Genomic DNA, 22,953 nt, shown 5'->3' on the forward strand with positions numbered 1-22,953 from the left:
CAGGGGTGGGAAATGAATAGGCAGATATATATATGTGTGTGTGTGTGTGTAGGTGTGTGTGTGTGTGTGTGTGTAGGTGTGTGTGTGTTATTAGATTGTTGTTTCTGACCCACTGGATGACCTTTTCTTGTGGCAGCAGGTCACACATCTTGCTACTGTGATGGCGTTACTGCCTAACAGATACAGGAGTTTGTCAAAAATTATATGTGTTCGAATTCTTTGCGGGTTTGTGTAATTTTGAGGGAAATATGTGTCTCTAATATGGTCGTACATTTGGCAGGAGGTTAGGAAGTGCAGCTCAGTTTCCACCTCATTTTGTGGGCGGTGAGCACATAACTTGTCTTCTCTTGAAAGCCAGGTCTGCCTTCGGTGTCCTTTCTAAACAGTAAGGCTCACTGAGTCTGTACATAGTCAAAGATTTTAATTTTGGGTCAGTCACAGTGGTCAGGTATTCTGCCACTGAGTACTCTCTGTTTAGGGCCAAATAGCATTCTAGTTTGCTCAGTCTTTTTGAAAATTCTTTCCAATGTGTCAAGTAATTATTTTTTTGTTTTCTCATGATTTGGTTGGGTCTAATTGGGTTGCTGTCCTGGGGCTCTGTGGGGTCTGTTTGTGTTTGTGAACAGAGCCCCAGGACCAGCCGTTCTCTAGGTTAATCTCCTTGCAGGTGAGGGCTTTGTGCTACTGTCTATATGTAGATATCTAGGTAAATCTCTACTGTCTATATGTAGATATCTAGGTAAATCTCTGTCTATATGTAGATATCTAGGTAGATCTCTACTGTCTATGTAGATATCTAGGTTATGATCTCTTGTCTTTTTGTAGATATCTAGGTAGATCTCTACTGTCTATATGTAGATATCTAGGTAGATCTCTACTGTCTATATGTAGATATCTAGGTAGATCTCTACTGTCTATGTGTAGATATCTCTACTGTCTATATGTAGATATCTAGGTAGATCTCTACTGTCTATATGTAGATATCTAGGTAGATCTCTACTGTCTATATGTAGATATATGTTTTGGCGGTTGTCGTTCTTCACGTTCAATGGTACCGAATTCCTAGCTGCAGACTAGTAATTAATATCAAAGACTTGTTCTTATTCTGTCGGCATCGGTAGTCTAAGAGTTTAACCATGTGGTATGGTTAAAAGATTTTACAACCTTTAGCCATCTCTAATTGAGGTAAGCTCGGTCTACAACCTTTGTCCTCCTAATGTAGAAAAACATGGTCTGCTGAGAATTTCTCAAAGTTGGGTTTTATTCAGAATGGCAGAAAAGGGCTGTCCCAGGATGTCTGACCCTAACTGGGCTCAGGGGCGGTCCAGGATGTCTGACCCTAACTGGGCTCAGGGGCGGTCCAGGATGTCTGACCCTAACTGGGCTCAGGGGCGGCCCAGGATGTCTGACCCTAACTGGGCCCAGGGGCGGTCCAGGATGTCTGACCCTAACTGGGCTCAGGGGCGGTCCAGGATGTCTGACCCTAACTGGGCTCAGGGGCGGTCCAGGATGTCTGACCCTAACTGGGCTCAGGGGCGGTCCAGGATGTCTGACCCTAACTGGGCTCAGGGGCGGTCCAGGATGTCTGACCCTAACTGGGCTCAGGGGCGGTCCAGGATGTCTGACCCTAACTGGGCTCAGGGGCGGTCCAGGATGTCTGACCCTAACTGGGCTCAGGGGCTGTCCCAGGATGTCTGACCCTAACTGGGCTCAGGGGCGGTCCAGGATGTCTGACCCTAACTGGGCTCAGGGGCGGTCCAGGATGTCTGACCCTAACTGGGCTCAGGGGCGGTCCAGGATGTCTGACCCTAACTGGGCTCAGGGGCTGTCCCAGGATGTCTGACCCTAACTGGGCTCAGGGGCTGTCCCAGGATGTCTGACCCTAACTGGGCTCAGGGGCTGTCCCAGGATGTCTGACCCTAACTGGCTCAGGGGCTGTCCCAGGATGTCTGACCCTAACTGGGCTCAGGGGCTGTCCAGGATGTCTGACCCTAACTGGGCTCAGGGGCTGTCCCAGGATGTCTGACCCTAACTGGGCTCAGGGACGGTCCAGGATGTCTGACCCTAACTGGGCTCAGGGGCGGTCCAGGATGTCTGACCCTAACTGGGCTCAGGGGCGGTCCAGGATGTCTGACACTAACTGGGCTCAGGGGCGGTCCAGGATGTCTGACCCTAACTGGGCTCAGGGGCGGTCCAGGATGTCTGACCCTAACAGGGCTCAGGGGCGGTCCAGGATGTCTGACCCTAACTGGGCTCAGGGGCGGTCCAGGATGTCTGACCCTAACTGGGCTCAGGGGCGGTCCAGGATGTCTGACCCTAACTGGGCTCAGGGGCTGTCCCAGGATGTCTGACCCTAACTGGGCTCAGGGGCGGTCCAGGATGTCTGACCCTAACTGGGCTCAGGGGCGGTCCAGGATGTCTGACCCTAACTGGGCTCAGGGGCGGTCCAGGATGTCTGACCCTAACTGGGCTCAGGGGCGGTCCAGGATGTCTGGCCCTAACTGGGCTCAGGGGCGGTCCAGGATGTCTGACCCTAACTGGGCTCAGGGGCGGTCCAGGATGTCTGACCCTAACTGGGCTCAGGGGCGGTCCAGGATGTCTGACCCTAACTGGGCTCAGGGGCGGTCCAGGATGTCTGACCCTAACTGGGCTCAGGGGCGGTCCAGGATGTCTGACCCTAACTGGGCTCAGGGCGGTCCAGGATGTCTGACCCTAACTGGGCTCAGGGGCTGTCCCAGGATGTCTGACCCTAACTGGGCTCAGGGGCGGTCCAGGATGTCTGACCCTAACTGGGCTCAGGGGCGGTCCAGGATGTCTGACCCTAACTGGGCTCAGGGGCGGTCCAGGATGTCTGACCCAAACTGGGCTCAGGGGCTGTCCCAGGATGTCTGACCCTAACTGGGCTCAGGGGCTGTCCCAGGATGTCTGACCCTAACTGGGCTCAGGGGCTGTCCCAGGATGTCTGACCCTAACTGGGCTCAGGGGCTGTCCCAGGATGTCTGACCCTAACTGGGCTCAGGGGCTGTCCCAGGATGTCTGACCCTAACTGGGCTCAGGGGCTGTCCCAGGATGTCTGACCCTAACTGGGCTCAGGGGCTGTCCCAAGATGTCTGACCCTAACTGGGCTCAGGGGCTGTCCCAGGATGTCTGACCCTAACTGGGCTCAGGGGCGGTCCAGGATGTCTGACCCTAACTGGGCTCAGGGGCTGTCCGACCCTAACTGGGCTCAGGGGCTGTCCCAGGATGTCTGACCCTAACTGGGCTCAGGGGCGGTCCAGGATGTCTGACCCTAACTGGGCTCAGGGGCGGTCCAGGATGTCTGACCCTAACTGGGCCCAGGGGCGGTCCAGGATGTCTGACCCTAACTGGGCCCAGGGGCGGTCCAGGATGTCTGACCCTAACTGGGCTCAGGGGCGGTCCAGGATGTCGGACCCTAACTGGGCTCAGGGGCGGTCCAGGATGTCGGACCCTAACTGGGCTCAGGGGCGGTCCAGGATGTCTGACCCTCACTGGGCTCAGGGGCGGTCCAGGATGTCTGACCCTAACTGGGCTCAGGGGCGGTCCAGGATGTCTGACCCTAACTGGGCTCAGGGGCGGTCCAGGATGTCTGACCCTAACTGGGCTCAGGGGCGGTCCAGGATGTCTGACCCTAACTGGGCTCAGGGGCGGTCCCAGGATGTCTGACCCTAACTGGGCTCAGGGGCGGTCCAGGATGTCTGACCCTAACTGGGCTCAGGGGCGGTCCAGGATGTCTGACCCTAACTGGGCTCAGGGGCGGTCCAGGATGTCTGACCCTAACTGGGCTCAGGGGCGGTCCAGGATGTCTGGCCCTAACTGGGCTCAGGGGCGGTCCAGGATGTCTGACCCTAACTGGGCTCAGGGGCGGTCCAGGATGTCTGACCCTAACTGGGCTCAGGGGCGGTCCAGGATGTCTGACCCTAACTGGGCTCAGGGGCGGTCCAGGATGTCTGACCCTAACTGGGCTCAGGGGCGGTCCAGGATGTCTGGCCCTAACTGGGCTCAGGGGCGGTCCAGGATGTCTGACCCTAACTGGGCTCAGGGGCGGTCCAGGATGTCTGGCCCTAACTGGGCTCAGGGGCGGTCCAGGATGTCTGACCCTAACTGGGCTCAGGGGCGGTCCAGGATGTCTGGCCCTAACTGGGCTCAGGGGCGGTCCAGGATGTCTGGCCCTAACTGGGCTCAGGGGCGGTCCAGGATGTCTGGCCCTAACTGGGCTCAGGAGCGGTCCTCTGATTTAGTTCAAATCCAATTGGGAATTGTATTTTTCTTCATTAAACAGTCCACAATCATACAAACAGTATCGTCCTCACTCATTCATCTTATACAACAATTAGATGTAAACCTCATATCTGAGGCTATTATATAAACAGCGTTGTGGTAATGTGGCCACACCGTCTCCCATGAACTTCCCCAAGTTGTAACAAACGGACCAGTTCGTAGCTGGATTCTTCACCGATCTTTTACACTTTCTCTGGAACATGAAATTTGTTCGTACCTCAAGTTCTGTGAGGTGGAAGGATTTCCTCTGCCCTCTGTGAAAGTTCACCCTCTCTCTAATACTGTGTGGCCATGAGGCAGGGTTTTCTGAGGAATTTACGACCTCTGACCACAGCAGTCTGGTTGTAGAAGCAGAGAGCGGGGGATGGTGCTCGCTGTACTCAAAGAGGCCAACATCATGACATACCCCCCTGGTGGTTTGGATCCTGTTTTTCCTGCAAGTTACAAATCAACGTAAAATCATGATCACGTGATGTCCTGTTTGTAGATCATCGTTGCAGTCCCCTCTGGTGGTTGAACTTGGTAGGCTTCTCTGAAAGCGGAGCAGTCCACCACAAGGATGGCAGTTGATGTCCTGTTTGTAGATCATCGTTGCGATCCCCCCTGGTGGTTGAACTTGGTAGGCTTCTCTGAAAGCGGAGCAGTCCACCACAAGGATGGCAGTTGATGTCCGGTTGGCGATCGCCCCCCTGGTGTTTGAGCTTGATCCCCCTGGTGGCAGTTGAACTTGGTAGGCTCCCCCTGACAGGTTGAACGGGGCAGTCCACCACAAGGATGGCAGTTGATGTCCGGTTGGCGATCGCGATCCCCCTGTTGCGATCCCCCTGGTGGTTGAGCTTGGTAGGCTCCCTGACAGCGGGGCATGACGCCACAAGGATGGCAGTTGATGTCCGGTTGGCGATCGCCGTTGCGATCCCCCCTGGTGGTTGAACTTGGTAGGCTCCCTGACAGCGGGGCATGACGCCACAAGGATGGCAGTTGATGTCCGGTTGGCGATCGCCGTTGCGATCCCCCCTGGTGGTTGAACTTGGTAGGCTCCCTGACAGCGGGGCATGACGCCACAAGGATGGCAGTTGATGTCCGGTTGGCGATCGCCGTTGCGATCCCCCCTGGTGGTTGAACTTGGTAGGCTCCCTGACAGCGGGGCATGACGCCACAAGGCCGTGGGTGTCCGGATTTGGGATCGCCATTCCGGACTCGTTGTCTGGTCGTCGTCCAGACTGGAAGATCTGGGCAGTAACTTAGGCAGATGTTAACAACGCACACACACTCATGAAATGTATATAATTACATTCATTCCCCAATGAGTGGCGTTGTGGCACTAAGTGATGGTTGTATGGGGACTTTATGTTTATGTCTCTATCACTTCCTAAGTGTCAAAGGAACTGAACCGAAAAGGAATGAAAGCATAGACAAAAGATATACAATATATAGTTCTCACACAAAAATAATGTAATTGGACTGTATTCTATATATGTCCCATCTTCTGGCAAAATGACTATCATGACATTGTCTCTAATTCCATATCTAGGGTTTTCCTACTTGGTGTGTTGCTTAGGCACTATCCTAAGTTGATAACTAATGAAGTTTACAGCTGTAAGGCACTCGTTTTGGGCAGGCTACAGGGATGACCTATGGACTTCTGGGAAGAAAACTGGTGAGTGCTGAAGAGTCAAAGGCCTAGAAGTAAATGTTCAACTTTATTTACTAAGGTTGGCATTTTGCTTGGACCCTTAAGTGATCCTAGCATAAATCCTAATTGGATGTTCCGTTGTGCATGTGTGTTTATGCTTACACAAGCACACATGTCAAGGGAAGGAAACCAAGTATCCTGGCAGATTACAACTTGTTCACAATGAGTCTGACGTAGTCAGGTAATTTTCAGGTCAATGCCTGGAGGTCAGTCAGAATTGGTGTCGAGGGAGTCTGTAGTAGTCTTTACTACACGTCACTGTGTCTTCCACTTTTGTAGTGGTGATAGGTATGAAGTCTCTTTCATAGCTATGTTATCCACGGAGGAGCTAACCTCACGACGGAAGTACTCAAAGTATTAGACCAGTCGTACGTGGTGTGATCGTGGTTAATGATTCTAATAATTTTCCTCCTGAATGGAGGATTCTATTTATTAGTGACATGTGTGTTCACCATTGGAAGAGTGCACTGGAGATTCCCTTCCACGTGTTGCACTCTGAGTGACTCCTATGTCGCTGTTGTCAAGGGTAATTTGATTGGTTAGGTCTCTAACCTTCTTATTGATTGTAGCTGGACTGACTGTCGGTGGTATTGGTACTGGTGCTCAAAGGGACCAGTTATCCTACCGATTTATTCTGAAATATTATACTACCGGAACACATGATGGGAGCATTTTACTAGTTGTATTGTAGTTGAACCTACACATGACAAGGAATGATTATTGTTGCCGTTTGTTTTGGAGGTGGACAAGTCCACTGGACTTCCTTTACGACCAGTGTGGTTCACCTCAGTGTGGTACACCTCAGTGTGGTACTTCCAGTGTGGTACACCTCAGTGTGGTACTTCCAGTGTGGTACACCTCAGTGTGGTACACCTCAGTACTATCTTAGATGTGTTCACCTCAGTATTATGGTACACCTCAGTGTGGTACACCTCAGTGTGATACACCTCAGTGTGGTACACCTCAGTGTGGTAATTCCAGTGTGGTACACTTCAGTGTGGTACACCTCAGTGTGGTACACCTCAGTGTGGTACTTCCAGTGTGGTACACCTCAGTGTGGTACTTCCAGTGTGGTACACCTCAGTGTGGTACACCTCAGTGTGGTACACCTCAGTGTGGTACTTCCAGTGTGGTACACCTCAGTGTGGTACTTCCAGTGTGGTACACCTCAGTACTATCTTAGATGTGTTCTAAGATAATCCCCGTCTAGGGGCCTTTCTGCTTCTCACTGTTCTCAAAGGGGAGTTTACAACTAGATTTGATTTATGCTCTGGCGGCCTCGCACAGTGTCCGTAGTCTCAACCCCCCACACCGGCCTTGATGAGGCTCATCGTGAGTCTGGGGTACTATCCCCCCCCAAGCGGTTGGTGTCCGAGGCGCAAACGAAAAGGCCGGACCCTGTGTACGAGTTGTCAGCGGCCGCGTTGTTACGAGAGTCGCTGTAACCTTTCAACCAAATCTCCTGGTGTTTGTGCTTCAACACCCTCAGTGGCTGTAGAGGCATGTCAGTCACCACCGTGTCCGCGTGTGGCAACCTCTTCAGTACCTGCGAACTGAGATGAGGATATCGGTCTGTGATATCGCAAAGTTTTTCCCCAGCGGGAGTCATCGGATCAGTTGCTGGACTGACGCCATTGGTGTCATTGTAAGGGGTGACAGTCCCCCACAAAGAGGAAGGTGTATCATCGAAGTAGAGTATACTCTGTGCATCACTGTTTTTCTTGCTGAGACGGCCGCAGTGTTTGCGGAAGTGTCCGAAAGGCAAGAGAAGTTCATCTCAACTACCGTATTGCACGACTGCAAGGAGGAAGGAAGTTGCGCATTCACAGAGACAGCTGACTCGAAAAGAATGGTCCATCAAGTTGGCTGATGAAATGTGTCGAGATGTCATAATATCTCATTGGATCGGATTCTGCCCCAAGAGGTTTCTGAACGTCTTTTTCCCAAGGGGTACTTTCGACAGAAACCCCTCGTAAATGACTGTGTTGCAGCTAGCGTAAGAGGAAGACAGTGTGGTCGGTGGAGAAGGCACGGTGGCCTGTGACCATACCTGGTTGGTTTACCGATCCATCAGGTCTGCTCCAAGTCTACAGGGTAACAGTTTCGAGGCTGGTAACATACACAGGGTGAACGAGCGATACGTCCTTGAAGTGTAGTTTCAGCATGACTCTCAATGTGAGAGGCGAGGTAGTCTGAGTGACCCCTCAAAGTGTAGTGTCGCATCGTTCCACTTTTAACCAACGTTTAGTTGGCTTCAGAGCCCTTTTGAGATCCTCAAACAATGTTTGAGAGATGAGTGATATTGTCGAACCCCAATCAGTTAGCGCATGGCAAGTTAAGCAGTCCTCCAGGACTGTTTCCAGGTATGGTCGTTTCGATTCTTGTTTAGTGGACATGTTCCCCACAAAGTGGAGTGGTCGTTTGCAACGACGTGATGTGCCATTTCTGTTCAAGGTGGAAGCAGATTGACTTTTCCGATTTTGAGTGGGCTTGGCTTTTAACGAAGCGTTTGACATTTTTCTTTGCAACCTTTGTATCAGAGTCTATTGACAAAGCCCGGGGGCTTGTTTCTTGATCAGGCGGGCCCTAGATAGGGTCTTGAATGAGAGCGGGAGAGATTAGAATTTTAACGTCCTTGCTATGGGTGTTAATTCCTGCAGACCTGGTGTCCAGTAATTCCCCGTCTAATCCTTGCTATGGGTGTTAATTCCTGCGGACCTGGTGTCCGGTAATTCCCCGTCTAGTCCTTGCTATGGGTGTTAATTCCTGCGGACCTGGTGTCCAGTAATTCCCCGTCTAGTCCTTGCTATGGGTGATAATTCCTGCAGACCTGGTGTCCAGTAATTCCCCGTCTAGTCCTTGCTATGGGTGTTAATTCCTGCAGACCTGGTGTCCAGTAATTCCCCGTCTAGTCCTTGCTATGGGTGTTAATTCCTGCAGACCTGGTGTCCAGTAATTCCCCGTCTAGTCCTTGCTATGGGTGATAATTCCTGCAGACCTGGTGTCCAGTAATTCCCCGTCTAGTCCTTGCTATGGGTGATAATTCCTGCAGATCTGGTGTCCAGTAATTCCCCGTCTAGTCCTTGCTATGGGTGATAATTCCTGCAGACCTGGTGTCCAGTAATTCCCCGTCTAGTCCTTGTGACTTATCTTTTACCCTTTTCTCAACTGTTTCTCGCTTTAGTTCTTCATGTAGTGGAACTTCTGGAGAACATTGGTCTACGTTTTGATCATCCTTCAACCATTTGTTACCCTTGTGCTCTGACACTTTGTGTGAGTTGGGTGCAGGAACGTAGCGAACAGGTCGATTGTAGCGGTAGTCATGTTGATGGCGACGTCCTAAAGTAAGCTGAACGAAGCCTATGATAGTAAGCTTGTGGGTGTTCGTTCCGAGCTTGTTTGACCGAGTTAGCCAGTGAGCTGTCGTGTTTGCGAGTCGCAGAACCACTGAATTCTAATTTCAAAGTTGTGGCAAGTTTAGCATGGTCATTTAGCACGTGTTGCTGTTGTAGACTAATGAACCTTGTCACGTGTCTATTCGACGTTCGCTTCAACAGGTAAACCCTGTCAGAACCCGTAGCGTTCGGGTTGCCATCCAACGCGTCCTCTGTGTCAGCTAGGAACGGCTCAGTATCATTTGGCTGGAACGGGGTCAAAGGTGGGGAAATTTTTGATGAGTTTGTCAAGGTATTGACGCGCCAAGCTGGCGGAGAGGCTTGGCTTCATCCTGTGGGGAAAGTGGGGCCAAAAGGCCAAGAGGAGAAGCCAATCCTTGTTGTTGTTGGCCAAGAGGCGCAATACTAGTCAGTGCCAAATGGCCAAGAGGAGAAGACTGAGGGACACATGATGGAGGCAAGGTCTGAAACCTATCGTCTTTACTCCTGTGAGTACAGGGCTCCGGTTGTTTGGATTGGTTGTCACGCTGTGACCATTCTGGACTTCCTCTAGATGGTACCGAAGGGTGGTATTCTGCTGCATTGCAGAGTCCACTTGAGCGCTTATTAAGGGTACTGATTTTGGACACGTGAGTGTCGCACTTGCTCCTTTCGGTCTCAAACTTATCGGTCATGGTTTGCAGATAGAGGTCTTGATTACGGAGCGAGAGATGCATTGATGAGATTTCTTTCCGCTTGCTTAGAAATCAAGATTTCCATCTTCATCACCTGAGTTCTCTCATCATTCATTTGGTCAGCGACTTCAATCAGTTCTGCTGATTTGTCATCCCACTTTGTCATTGTGTTCATTAACTGATCGTCTTTGGTCTGCAGCGTTTTGTGTAGAACCGTGTTACTCTGAGTAACGTTCAACAAAACTGCCTGCATGTTATCAAGTTGAGGGCTCCTGTTTGGAGATAACTCTTCAGATTTATCTAGTTTGGCGTGGACATCATCGTATTTAGTTTTGGCTAAATCGAGTTGTTCCTGTAGCATATGATTTTGTTCCTGTAAAAGACGATATTGTTGAAGAGCTTGTGCTTGTTCATCGTCATACGTTTTTGCAATTACATTTAATTACATTTAATTGTTCAGTTTACAAGCACAGTTCCATAGCTAGCAGAATGTTTCCCTTTTCTGCATTTGTCATTGTTTACCCGGTTCTCTCCCTCTGTCCCTTTATGTCTCCCATTACCTGCTGTGCTTCAGCTGTGCACTGCGGTATTGTACAGATGCCAATCTCAGATGGCAAGACATCAGGGCTACACTGGAGAGAACCTTTACGAGGCCTGCGCCCCGATGTTTGATTTTGGAAAGCGTTGTTGTCTGCTTTTCCACTAATGGCATAATTAGGGTTGGTTTCGCTGCTGAGGCCAGAGATCAATCCATCTGCGGGTGGAGGTTCACTAATTAGCGGGCGAGTGGGGACTACCCCCCTGATAGCTTGCTCATTATTAGAACATTTTGAAAGGAAAAAATGTTTTTCCTAAGTCTGGTTTTGGAATATATTGGGAGCTGCAAAGACGATTTGAATCTATTTATAAACGTTAATGAACCATCAGTACTGGACAGTTCTGTGGAAGTTGGACGTGAATGAATTTGCAAAAGCAAATTGAATTAATCAATGATAATGATTAATCATACCTGGACAGGCTATCTGGGAATTAAACTTTAAATTAACCTGGGAAGTTGGTTCGTCTAGGTTACTATTGCAAAGCTTAAAGTGTCTCATTTAACTGGAAGAACCTAGAAAGGTTCTGTTCGACAATTTAAATAAATACATTGAATGAGACCCACTAATACACAAGTAATTGAGATTGCTGGATTATCATAGCGATAATGTTAGGTACATTTACCACTATGGTACCTCCTTCCCCTCAGGCCAAAGCCATATGGGATTCCCGCTGGAGGCAGGACTGATTGATTGTGCTTTGCAGAAGCAGATTTTACTAATTGATCAATGATAATGATTAATCGAACCTGGACAGGCTATCTGGGAATTAATCAATGATAATGATTAATCATACCTGGACAGGCTATCTGGGAATTAATCAATGATAATGATTAATCATACCTGGACAGGCTATCTGGGAATTAAACTTTAAATTCACCTGGGAAGTTGGTTCATCTAGGTTACTATTGCAAAGCTTAAAGTGTCTCATTTAATTGGAAGAGCCTAGAAAGGTATGTCCGACAATTTAAATCAATAAATTGAATGAGAAGATAAGAGGAAATCCTCTTCAAAAACCTCTTTGTCCGCTAAGGATTCAATGGTTGTTGAATTCCTAACTAAACCACGTGGAGAATTGGCTACACCGGTGGAAATGGTTAAACTCTGAGACTCCCTACAGAATGAAAGCAAAATCTTAGATCGTGATTACTAGTCTGCAGCTAGAAATTATATCAACCTGGGATGCGAAGACCGACGACCGCCGAAACATCTAATCTATGGGAACATTACTGAATGGTAGTCTGAAGTACCCATTTTAACCAGGGAAGCAGAGAGAGAGGGACTCCGATGAACTCTCCAGCAGACGGACGATTCCAACAAAGATCACGCCGACACACTGAGCGTAAATATTGAATGTGTAAAGGATTAGCATTTCAATTCATTTAATTATCAACTGTGTAGTGATTCCTTTTTTTGTCTTTCCCGCCCTTCTCAGACCACACCCACTTCCCTCTGTTCACCAAGCAGTCATTTCAGCTTAGCCCACTAAGGAACCTCCCTTAATCATTTCCTTGTAACCATAGCTACTGTTTGTTTATGCATTTCTGTGATCATTTAATGAATTAGTAAATTAATGATTGAGACAATTGGTGTATGGATGTTTCATAGTAAAGGCTGGGTTCGTGCAGATAACCAACAATTTACGATGTTTGGAATGAGACTAACATGAGGTAAAGAATGATTAATTAATTAGAAGACTAATTGATCAGATATTAAAATATCTGAAGAGTTATATTTGGAAAATTATAACTTGGTAATCTGAAGATTTTCCTTGGTGCCCTGACTTCCTAGTTAATTACATTTACATGATTAGTTTAATAATGTAATAATAATAATTACAGAGAATTGATTTGATAAAATAACAGTCTTAACTTTAATGATGCCAAAAACACAACATAGGTTATGAGCTCTACTGTCTATATGCAGGTCATCTAGGTAGATCTCTACTGTCTATATGTAGATATCTAGCTAGATATATACTGTCTATATGTAGATATCTACTGTCTATATGTAGATATCTAGCTAGATATATACTGTCTATATGTAGCCATCTAGCTAGATAAATACTGTCTATATGCAGGTCATCTAGCTAGATATATACTGTCTATATGTAGATATCTAGGTAGATCTCTACTGTCTATATGTAGATATCTAGGTAGATCTCTACTGTCTATATGTAGATATCTAGCTAGATATATACGGTCTATATGCAGGTCATTAGGTAGATCTCTACTGTCTATATACAGGACATCAAGCTAGATATATTCTGTCTATATGTAGACATCTAGCTAGATATATACTGTCTATATGCAGGTCATCAAGCTAGATCTCTACTGTCTATATGTAGATATCTAGGTAGATCTCTACTGTCTATATGTAGATATCTAGGTAGATCTCTACTGTCTATATGTAGATATCGAGGTAGATCTCTACTGTCTATATGTAGATATCTAGGTAGATCTCTACTGTCTATATGTAGATATCTAGGTAGATCTCTACTGTCTATATGTAGATATCTAGGTAGATCTCTACTGTCTATATGTAGATATCTAGGTAGATCTCTACTGTCTATATGTAGATATCTAGGTAGATCTCTACTGTCTATATGTAGATATCTAGGTAGATCTCTACTGTCTATATGTAGATATCTAGGTAGATCTCTACTGTCTATATGTAGATATCTAGGTAGATCTCTACTGTCTATATGTAGATATCTAGGTAGATCTCTACTGTCTATATGTAGATATCTAGGTAGATCTCTACTGTCTATATGTAGATATCTAGGTAGATCTCTACTGTCTATATGTAGATATCTAGGTAGATCTCTACTGTCTATATGTAGATATCTAGGTAGATCTCTACTGTCTATATGTAGATATCTAGGTAGATCTCTACTGTCTATATGTAGATATCTAGGTAGATCTCTACTGTCTATATGCAGGTCATCTGATTATATCTGGACTTTGTCTCAAATTGCACCCTATTCCCAAGTAAAGTAATGCACTACGTTTGAACAGAGGACCATATAGGGAATAGGATGCTGTTTGGAATGCAAGCCCGATGCTAAAGAGCTTGTTTGGGGTCTCCCAGTCCTATGGTTGGAATGCAAGCCTGATGCTAAAGAGCTTGTTTGGGGTCTCCCAGTCCCATGGTTGGAATGCAAGCCCGATGCTAAAGAGCTTGTTTGGGGTCTCCCAGTCCCATGGTTGGAATGCAAGCCCGATGCTAAAGAGCTTGTTTGGGGTCTCCCAGTCCTATGGTTGGAATGCAAGCCCGATGCTAAAGAGCTTGTTTGGGGTCTCCCAGTCCTATGGTTGGAATGCAAGCCCGATGCTAAAGAGCTTGTTTGGGGTCTCCCAGTCCTATGGTTGGAATGCAAGCCCGATGCTAAAGAGCTTGTTTGGGGTCTCCCAGTCCCATGGTTGGAATGCAGGAGCTTCGTCTGTTCTTCAGAAGATGAATGGAATCAGAGCTTTCCGCGACCTGGGGTAGTCATGGAATGTCTCACGATAGTACCTGTGACAGAGGGAGAGGGACAAGGATCATGAATAAATTTACACTCCCAGATTTGGACAAATGTCTAGCATAGGTTTAGCCTGGTCCTCCATTCTGACCTCTGACCTCTTGTTTCACATCATTGTGTAGCGAAACCAAATGTAAGCTTGCGAGACATACAGAAAAGTACGCCCTGTGGAGGCGTACAAGGCCCCCATAGGTTGGTCAAGCATCAACAACTAGGTAGATCTCTACAGTCTATATGTAGATATCTAGGTTATGTGATCTAAATCAAATCAAAGTTAATTTGTCACGAATACAACAGGTGTAGTAGACCTTAAAGTGAAATGCTTACTTATAAGCCCTTAACCAACAATGCAGTTAAGAAAATACCCCCCCCCCCAAAAAAAACAATATGTAAAAATAAGAGATAAGAAAAACAAATAATTAAAGAGCAGCAGTAAATAACAATAGAGGGGCGAAATACAGGGTATTACGGTACAGAGTCAATGTGGAGGCTATATACAGGATATTACGGTACGGAGTCAATGTGGAGGCTATATACAGGGTGTTACGGTACAGAGTCAATGTGGAGGCTATATACAGGGTATTACGGTAAAGAGTCAATGTGGAGGCTATATACAGGGTATTACGGTACAGAGTCAATGTGGAGGCTATATACGGGGTATTACGGTACAGAGTCAATGTGGAGGCTATATACAGGGTATTACGGTACAGAGTCAATGTGGAGGCTATATACAGGGTATTACGGTACAGAGTCAATGTTGAGGCTATATACAGGGTATTACGGTACAGAGTCCATGTGGAGGCTATATACAGGGTATTACGGTAAAGAGTCAATGTGGAGGCTATATACAGGGTATTACGGTACAGAGTCAATGTGGAGGCTATATACGGGGTATTACGGTACAGAGTCAATGTGGAGGCTATATACAGGGTATTACGGTACAGAGTCAATGTGGAGGCTATATACAGGGTGTTACGGTACAGAGTCAATGTGGAGGCTATATACAGGGTATTACAATACAGAGTCAATGTGGAGGCTATATACAGGGGGTACCGGTACAGAGTCAATGTGGAGGCTATATACAGGGTGTTACGGTACAGAGTCAATGTGGAGGCTATATACACGGGGTACCGGTACAGAGTCACTGTGGAGGCTATATACAGGGTGTTACGGTACAGAGTCAATGTGGAGGCTATATACAGGGTGTTACGGTACAGAGTCAATGTGGAGGCTATATACAGAGTCAATGTGGAGGCTATATACAGGGGGCACCGGTACAGAGTCAATGTGGAGGCTATATAAAGGGGGTACCGGTACAGAGTCAATGTGGAGGCTATATACAGGGTGTTACGGTACAGAGTCAGTGTGGAGGCTATATACAGGGTGTTACGGTACAGAGTCAATGTGGAGGCTATATACAGGGTATTACGGTACAGAGTCAATGTGGAGGCTATATACGGGGTATTACGGTACAGAGTCAATGTGGAGGCTATATACAGGGTGTTACGGTACAGAGTCAGTGTGGAGGCTATATACAGGGTGTTACGGTACAGAGTCAATGTGGAGGCTATATACAGTGGGTACCGGTACAGAGTCAATGTGGAGGCTATATACAGGGTGTTACGGTACAGAGTCAGTGTGGAGGCTATATACAGGGTGTTACGGTACAGAGTCAATGTGGAGGCTATATACAGTGGGTACCGGTACAGAGTCAATGTGGAGGCTATATACAGGGGGTACCGGTACAGAGTCAATGTGGAGGCTATATACAGGGTGTTACGGTACAGAGTCAATGTGGAGGCTATATACAGTGGGTACCGGTACAGAGTCAATGTGGAGGCTATATACAGGGGGTACCGGTACAGAGTCAATGTGGAGGCTATATACAGGGGGTACCGGTGTCGAGGTAATTGAGGTAATATGTACAGTTCAAGTCGGAAGTTTACATACACTTTAGGTTGGAGTCATTACAACTTGGTTTTCAACTACTCCGCACATTTCTTGTTAACAAACTATAGTTTTGGCAAGTCGGTTAGGACATCTACTTTGTGTATGACACAAGTAATTTTTCCAACAATTGTTTACAGACAAATTATTTCACTGTATCACAATTTCAGTGGGTCAGAAGTTTACATATACTAAGTTGACTGTGCCTTTAAACAGCTTGGAAAATTCCAGAAAATTATGTCATGGCTTTAAAGTGGCTGATTGACATCATTTGAGTCAATTGGAGGTGTACCTGTGGATGTATTTCAAGGCCTACCTTCAAACTCAGTGCCTCTTTGCTTGACATCATGGGAAAATCAAAAGAAATCAGTCAAGACCTCAGAAAAAAACAATTATAGACCTCCACAAGTCTGGTTCATCCTTGGGAGCAATTTCGAAACGCCTGAAGGTACCACGTTCATCTGTTAAGGACAACAAAGTCAAGGTATTGGAGTGGCCATCACAAAGCCCTGACCTCAATCCTATAGAACATTTGTGGGCAGAACTGACAAAGCATTTACGAGCAAGGAAGCCTACAAACCTGACTCAGGTACACCAGCTCTGTCAGGAGGCCTACAAACCTGACTCAGGTACACCAGCTCTGTCAGGAGGAATGGGCCTAAATTCACCCAACTTATTGTGGGATGCTTGTGGAAGGCTACCTGAAACGTTTGACCCAAGTTAAACAATTTAAAGCCAATGCTACCAAATACTAATTGAGTGTATGTAAACGTCTGACCCACTGGGAATGTCATGAAATAAATAAAAGCCTAAAGAAATCATTCTCTCTACTATTATTCTGACATTTCACATTCTTAAAATAAAGTGGTGATCCTAACTGTCCCAAGACAGGGAATATTTACTCTGATTATATGTCAGAAATTGTGAAAAACTGAGTTGAAATATATTTGGTTACGGTGTATGTAAACTTCCCACTTCAACTGTACATGTAGGTAGTGTTATTAAAGTGACTATATACAGTGCCTTGCGAAAGTATTCGGCCCCCTTGAACTTTGCGACCTTTTGCCACATTTCAGGCTTCAAACGAAGATATATATAAAACTGTATTTTTTTGTGAAGAATCAACAACAAGTGGGACTAAATCATGAAGTGGAGGACATTTATTGGACATTTCAAACTTTTTTAACAAATCAAAAACTGAAAAATTGGGCGTGCAAAATTATTCAGGCCCCTTAACTTAATACTTTGTAGCACCACCTTTTGCTGCAATTACAGCTGTAAGTCGCTTGGGGTATGTCTATCAGTTCTGCACATCGAGAGACTGAATTTTTTTCCCATTCCTCCTTGCAAAACAGCTCGAGCTCAGTGAGGTTGGATGGAGAGCATTTGTGAACAGCAGTTTTCAGTTCTTTCCACAGATTCTTGATTGGATTCAGGTCTGGACTTTGACTTGGCCATTCTAACACCTGGATATGTTTATTTTTGAACCATTCCATTGTAGATTTTGCTTTATGTTTTGGATCATTGTCTTGTTGGAAGACAAATCTCCGTCCCAGTCTCAGGTCTTTTGCAGACTCCATCAGGTTTTCTTCCAGAATGGTCCTGTATTTGGCTCCATCCATCTTCCCATCAATTTTAACCATCTTCCCTGTCCCTGCTGAAGAAAAGCAGGCCCAAACCATGATGCTGCCACCACCATGTTTGACAGTGGGGATGGTGTGTTCAGGGTGATGAGCTGTGTTGCTTTTACGCCAAACATAACATTTTGCATTGTTGCCAAAAAGTTCAATTTTGGTTTCATCTGACCAGAGCACCTTCTTCCACATGTTTGGTGTGTCTCCCAGGTGGCTTGTGGCAAACTTTAAACGACACTTTTAATGGATATCTTCAAGAAATGGCTTTCTTCTTGCCACTCTTCCATAAAGGCCAGATTTGTGCAATATACGACAATATACGATTGTTGTCCTATGGACAGAGTGTCCCACCTCAGCTGTAGATCTCTGCAGTTCATCCAGAGTGATCATGGGCCTTTTGGCTGCATCTCTGATCAGTCTTCTCCTTGTATGAGCTGAAAGTTTAGAGGGACGGCCAGGTCTTGGTAGATTTGCAGTGGTCTGATACTCCTTCCATTTCAATATTATCGCTTGCACAGTGCTCCTTGGGATGTTTAAAGCTTGGGAAATCTTTTTGTATCCAATTCCGGCTTTAAACTTCTTCACAACAGTATCTCGGACCTGCCTGGTGTGTTCCTTGTTCTTCATGATGCTCTCTGTGCTTTTAACGGACCTCTGAGACTATCACAGTGCAGGTGCATTTATACGGAGACTTGATTACACACAGGTGGATTGTATTTATCATCATTAGTCATTTAGGTCAACATTGGATCATTCAGAGATCCTCACTGAACTTCTGGAGAGAGTTTGCTGCACTGAAAGTAAAGGGGCTGAATAATTTTGCACGCCCAATTTTTCCGTTTTTGATTTGTTAAAAAAGTTTGAAATATCCAATAAATGTCGTTCCACTTCATGATTGTGTCCCACTTGTTGTTGATTCTTCACAAAAAAATACAGTTTTATATCTTTATGTTTGAAGCCTGAAATGTGGCAAAAGGTCGCAAAGTTCAAGGGGGCCGAATACTTTCGCAAAGGCACTGTATATAGATAATAACAGAGAGTAGAAGAGGGTAGGGCAATGCTGGGTAGCCATTTGATTAGGTGTTCAGGAGTCTTATGTTGGGTGTACTCATACTGTATATGCAAAGGCCCACGCCCAGAGTCTGCCGTTCTGCCGATATAGTGTATAACCCGCCAGCTGTATGTTCTTAACTTCGTCGTTCAGCCACGAATCAGTGAAACATAAGATATTACAGTTTTAATGTGCTGCTGGTAGGACATACGTGCTTTCAGTTCATCCCATTTATTTTCCAGCGATTGAACGTTACCGAGCAGGACGGAAGGCAAAGGCAGATTAGCCTCCTCGTCTCCTGAACCTCACAAGGCACCCTGATCTTTTCCCGCAAAATCTTAGTTTCCTTCTCCAGGAAATGCTGGGGATCTGGGCCTGGTCGGGTGTCTGTAGTACCTCCCTCACGTCCGACTCACTAAAGAAGAACTCTTAGTCTAATCTGAGGTGAGTAATCGCAGTTCTGATGTCCAGAAGCTCTTTTCGGTCATAAGAGACGATAGCAGCAACATGATGGACAAAACATGTACAAAACATTATGTAGTAACAAAATAGCATGGTTGGTTAAGAGCCGATAAGACCGCAGCCACCCACTCCAGCACCATCTTTTATGAGATGATCTACTGTCTATATGTAGATATCTAGGTAGATCTCTACTGTCTATATGCAGATATCTAGGTAGATCTCTACTGTCTATATGTAGATATCTAGGTAGATCTCTACTGTCTATATGTAGATATCTAGGTAGATCTCTACTGTCTATATGTAGATATCAAGGTAGATCTCTACTGTCTATATGTAGATATCTCGGTAGATCTCTACTGTCTATATACAGGTCATCTAGGTAGATCTCTATTAGAGCCTGTATAGATTATGGTGCTGTAGCCTGTATAGATTATGGTGCTGTAGCCTGTATAGATTATGGTGCTGTAGCCTGTATAGATTATGGTGCTGTAGCCTGTATAGATTATGGTGCTGTAGTCTGTATAGATTATGGTGCTGTAGTCTGTATAGATTATGGTGATCTAGTGTTAGAGCCTGTATAGATTATGGTGCTGTAGCCTGTATAGATTATGTTGCTGTAGCCTGCATATATTATGGTGCTGTAGCCTGTATAGATTATGGTGCTGTAGCCTGTATAGATTATGGTGCTGTAGCCTGTATAGATTATGGTGCTGTAGCCTGTATAGATTATGGTGCTGTAGCCTGTATAGATTATGGTGCTGTAGCCTGCATATATTATGGTGCTGTAGCCTGTATAGATTATGGTGCTTTAGCCTGTATAGATTATGGTGATCTAGTGTTAGAGCCTGTATAGATTATGGTGCTGGAGCATGTTTAGATTATGGGGCTGTAGCCTGTATAGTTTATGGTGCTGTAGCCTGTATAGATTATGGGGCTGTAGCCTGTATAGATTATGGTGCTGTAGCCTGTATAGATTATGGTGATCTAGTGTTAGAGCCTGTATAGATTATGGTGCTGTAGCCTGTATAGATTATGGGGCTGTAGGCTGTATAGATTATGTTGCTGTAGCCTGTATAGATTATGGTGATCTAGAGTTAGAGCCTGTATAGATTATGGTGCTGTAGCCTGTATAGATTATGGTGCTGTAGCCTGTATAGATTATGGTGCTGTAGCCTGTATAGATTATGGTGCTGTAGCCTGTATAGATTATGTTGCTGTAGCCTGTATAGATTATGGTGCTGTAGCCTGTATAGATTATGGTGATCTAGTGTTAGAGCCTGTATAGATTATGGTGCTGTAGCCTGTATAGATTATGGTGCTGTAGCCTGTATAGATTATGGTGCTGTAGCCTGTATAGATTATGGTGATCTAGTGTTAGAGCCTGTATAGATTATGGGGCTGTAGCCTGTATAGTTGATGGTGCTGTAGCCTGTATAGATTATGGTGCTGTAGCCTGTATAGATTATGGTGCTGTAGCCTGTATAGATTATGGTGCTGTAGTCTGTATAGATTATGGTGCTGTAGTCTGTATAGATTATGGTGATCTAGTGTTAGAGCCTGTATAGATTATGGTGCTGGAGCCTGTATAGATTATGTTGCTGTAGCCTGCATATATTATGGTGCTGTAGCCTGTATAGATTATGGTGCAGTTGCCTGTATAGATTATGGTGCTGTCGCCTGTGTAGATTATTGTGCTGTAGCCTGTATAGATTACGGTGCAGTAGCCTGTATAGATTATGGTGCAGTTGCCTGTATATATTATGGTGCTATAGATTATGGTGCTGTAGCCTGTATATATTATGGTGCTGTAGCCTGTATATATTATGGTGCTGTAGCCTGTATAGATTATGGTGCTGTAGCCTGTATAGATTATGGTGCTGTAGCCTGTATAGATTATGGTGCTGTAGCCTGTATAGATTATGGTGCTGTAGTCTGTATAGATTATGGTGCTGTAGCCTGTATAGATTATGGTGCTGTAGCCTGTATAGATTATGGTGCAGTTGCCTGTATAGATTATGGTGCTATAGATTATAGATTATGCTGTAGCCTGTATAGATTATGGTGCTGTAGCCTGTATAGATTGCTATAGTCTGTATAGTGCTGCTATAGTCTGTATAGATTATGGTGCTATAGTCTGTATAGATTATGGTGCTGTAGTCTGTATAGATTATGGTGCTGTAGCCTGTATAGATTATGGTGCTGTAGCCTGTATAGATTATGGTGATCTAGTGTTAGAGCCTGTATAGATTATGGTGCTGTAGCCTGTATAGATTATGGTGCTGTAGCCTGTATAGATTATGGTGCTGTAGCCTGTATAGATTATGGTGCTGTAGCCTGTATAGATTATGGTGCTGTAGCCTGTATAGATTATGGTGCTGTAGCCTGTATAGATTATGGTGCTGTAGCCTGTATAGATTATGGTGCTGTAGCCTGTATAGATTATGGTGCTGTAGCCTGTATAGATTATGGTGCTGTAGCCTGTATAGATTATGGTGCTGTAGCCTGTATAGATTATGGTGCTGTAGCCTGTATAGATTATGGTGGTCTAGTGTTAGAGCCTGTATAGATTATGGTGCTGTAGCCTGTATAGATTATGGTGCTGTAGCCTGTATAGATTATGGTGCTGTAGCCTGTATAGATTATGGTGCTGTAGCCTGTATAGATTATGGTGCTGTAGCCTGTATAGATTATGGTGCTGTAGCCTGTATAGATTATGTTAGAGCCTGTATAGATTATGTTGCTGTAGCCTGTATAGATTAGCCTGTATAGATTATGGTGCTGTAGCCTGTATAGATTATGGTGCTGTAGTCTGTATAGATTATGGTGCTGTAGCCTGTATATATTATGGTGCTGTAGCCTGTATAGATTATGGTGCTGTAGCCTGTATAGATTATGGTGCTGTAGCCTGTATAGATTATGGTGCTGTAGCCTGTATAGATTATGGTGCTGTAGCCTGTATAGATTATGGTGCTGTAGCCTGTATAGATTATGGTGCTGTAGTCTGTCTAAATGATGTAAATATAAAGATTGTACTAATCCGTGTTGTTTCCCTAGATTACGTCTGCCTCGTGTACCTGTGGTGGTGGACTGCCCGTCGTCCAATAAAGCACATACTGCAGAAGGCAAAGGAGAAGGTAGTCAGCGACCAGGTTGCCATGGCGTAGCCAAACCACCTGGGGAGAGACACATTTCACCACCTGGGGAAGTAGTTGGACCACCTGGGGAGAGGACACTGAAACAGACCACCTGAAACAGACCACCTGGGGAGAGGACACATACTGAAACAGACCACCTGGGGGAGAGGACATATACTGAAACAGACCACCTGGGGAGAGGACACATACTGAAACAGACCACCTGGGGAGAGGACACATACTGAAATAGACCACCTGGGGACACATACTGTGGACACATACTGAAACAGACCACCTGGGGAGAGGACACATACTGAAACAGACCACCTGGGGAGAGGACACATACTGGAACAGACCACCTGGGAGAGAGGACACATACTGAAACAGACCACCTGGGGAGAGGACACATACTGAAACAGACCACCTGGGGGGACAGAGGACACATACTGAAACAGACCACCTGGGGAGAGGACACATACTGAAACAGACCACCTGGGGAGAGGACACATACTGAAACAGACCACCTGGGAGAGGACACATACAGA

General features: G+C 45.9%; 1 protein-coding gene and 1 long non-coding RNA gene across 6 annotated transcripts in view; both read right to left on the reverse strand.

Annotated features, from left to right (window-relative positions):
* Positions 1-7,358: 7,358 nt before the first annotated feature.
* Positions 7,359-9,251, reverse strand: LOC127915824 (uncharacterized). 3 transcript variants are annotated; one of them, XR_008092394.1, is made up of 3 exons: positions 9,103-9,251; positions 8,823-8,990; positions 7,359-8,710 (listed from the first exon to the last, which is right to left on the reverse strand). It is a non-coding gene; the product is annotated as an uncharacterized LOC127915824 (long non-coding RNA). The 3 variants fall into 3 exon arrangements; XR_008092373.1 differs by having other exon boundaries at positions 7,359-8,766; XR_008092383.1 differs by having other exon boundaries at positions 7,359-8,766; positions 8,823-9,046; positions 9,103-9,192.
* Positions 9,252-14,023: 4,772 nt separating this feature from the next.
* srd5a2b (steroid-5-alpha-reductase, alpha polypeptide 2b) overlaps positions 14,024-22,953 on the reverse strand; it is a 65,852-nt gene continuing 56,922 nt past the window's right edge. For 2 of the 3 annotated variants that reach the window (XM_052496393.1, XM_052496382.1), the window contains exon 5: positions 14,025-14,173. In XM_052496393.1, coding sequence (XP_052352353.1) covers positions 14,124-14,173 — 50 coding nt within the window. In that variant the 3' untranslated portion in view covers positions 14,025-14,123. Of the gene's footprint in view, positions 14,174-22,348; positions 22,448-22,953 lie in introns of those variants that run through there. The other variant, XR_008092361.1, reaches the window with a different exon arrangement.

The sequence above is a fragment of the Oncorhynchus keta genome, chromosome 3 (genome assembly GCF_023373465.1).
Source record: "Oncorhynchus keta strain PuntledgeMale-10-30-2019 chromosome 3, Oket_V2, whole genome shotgun sequence".
Taxonomy (NCBI): Eukaryota; Metazoa; Chordata; class Actinopteri; order Salmoniformes; family Salmonidae; genus Oncorhynchus; species Oncorhynchus keta.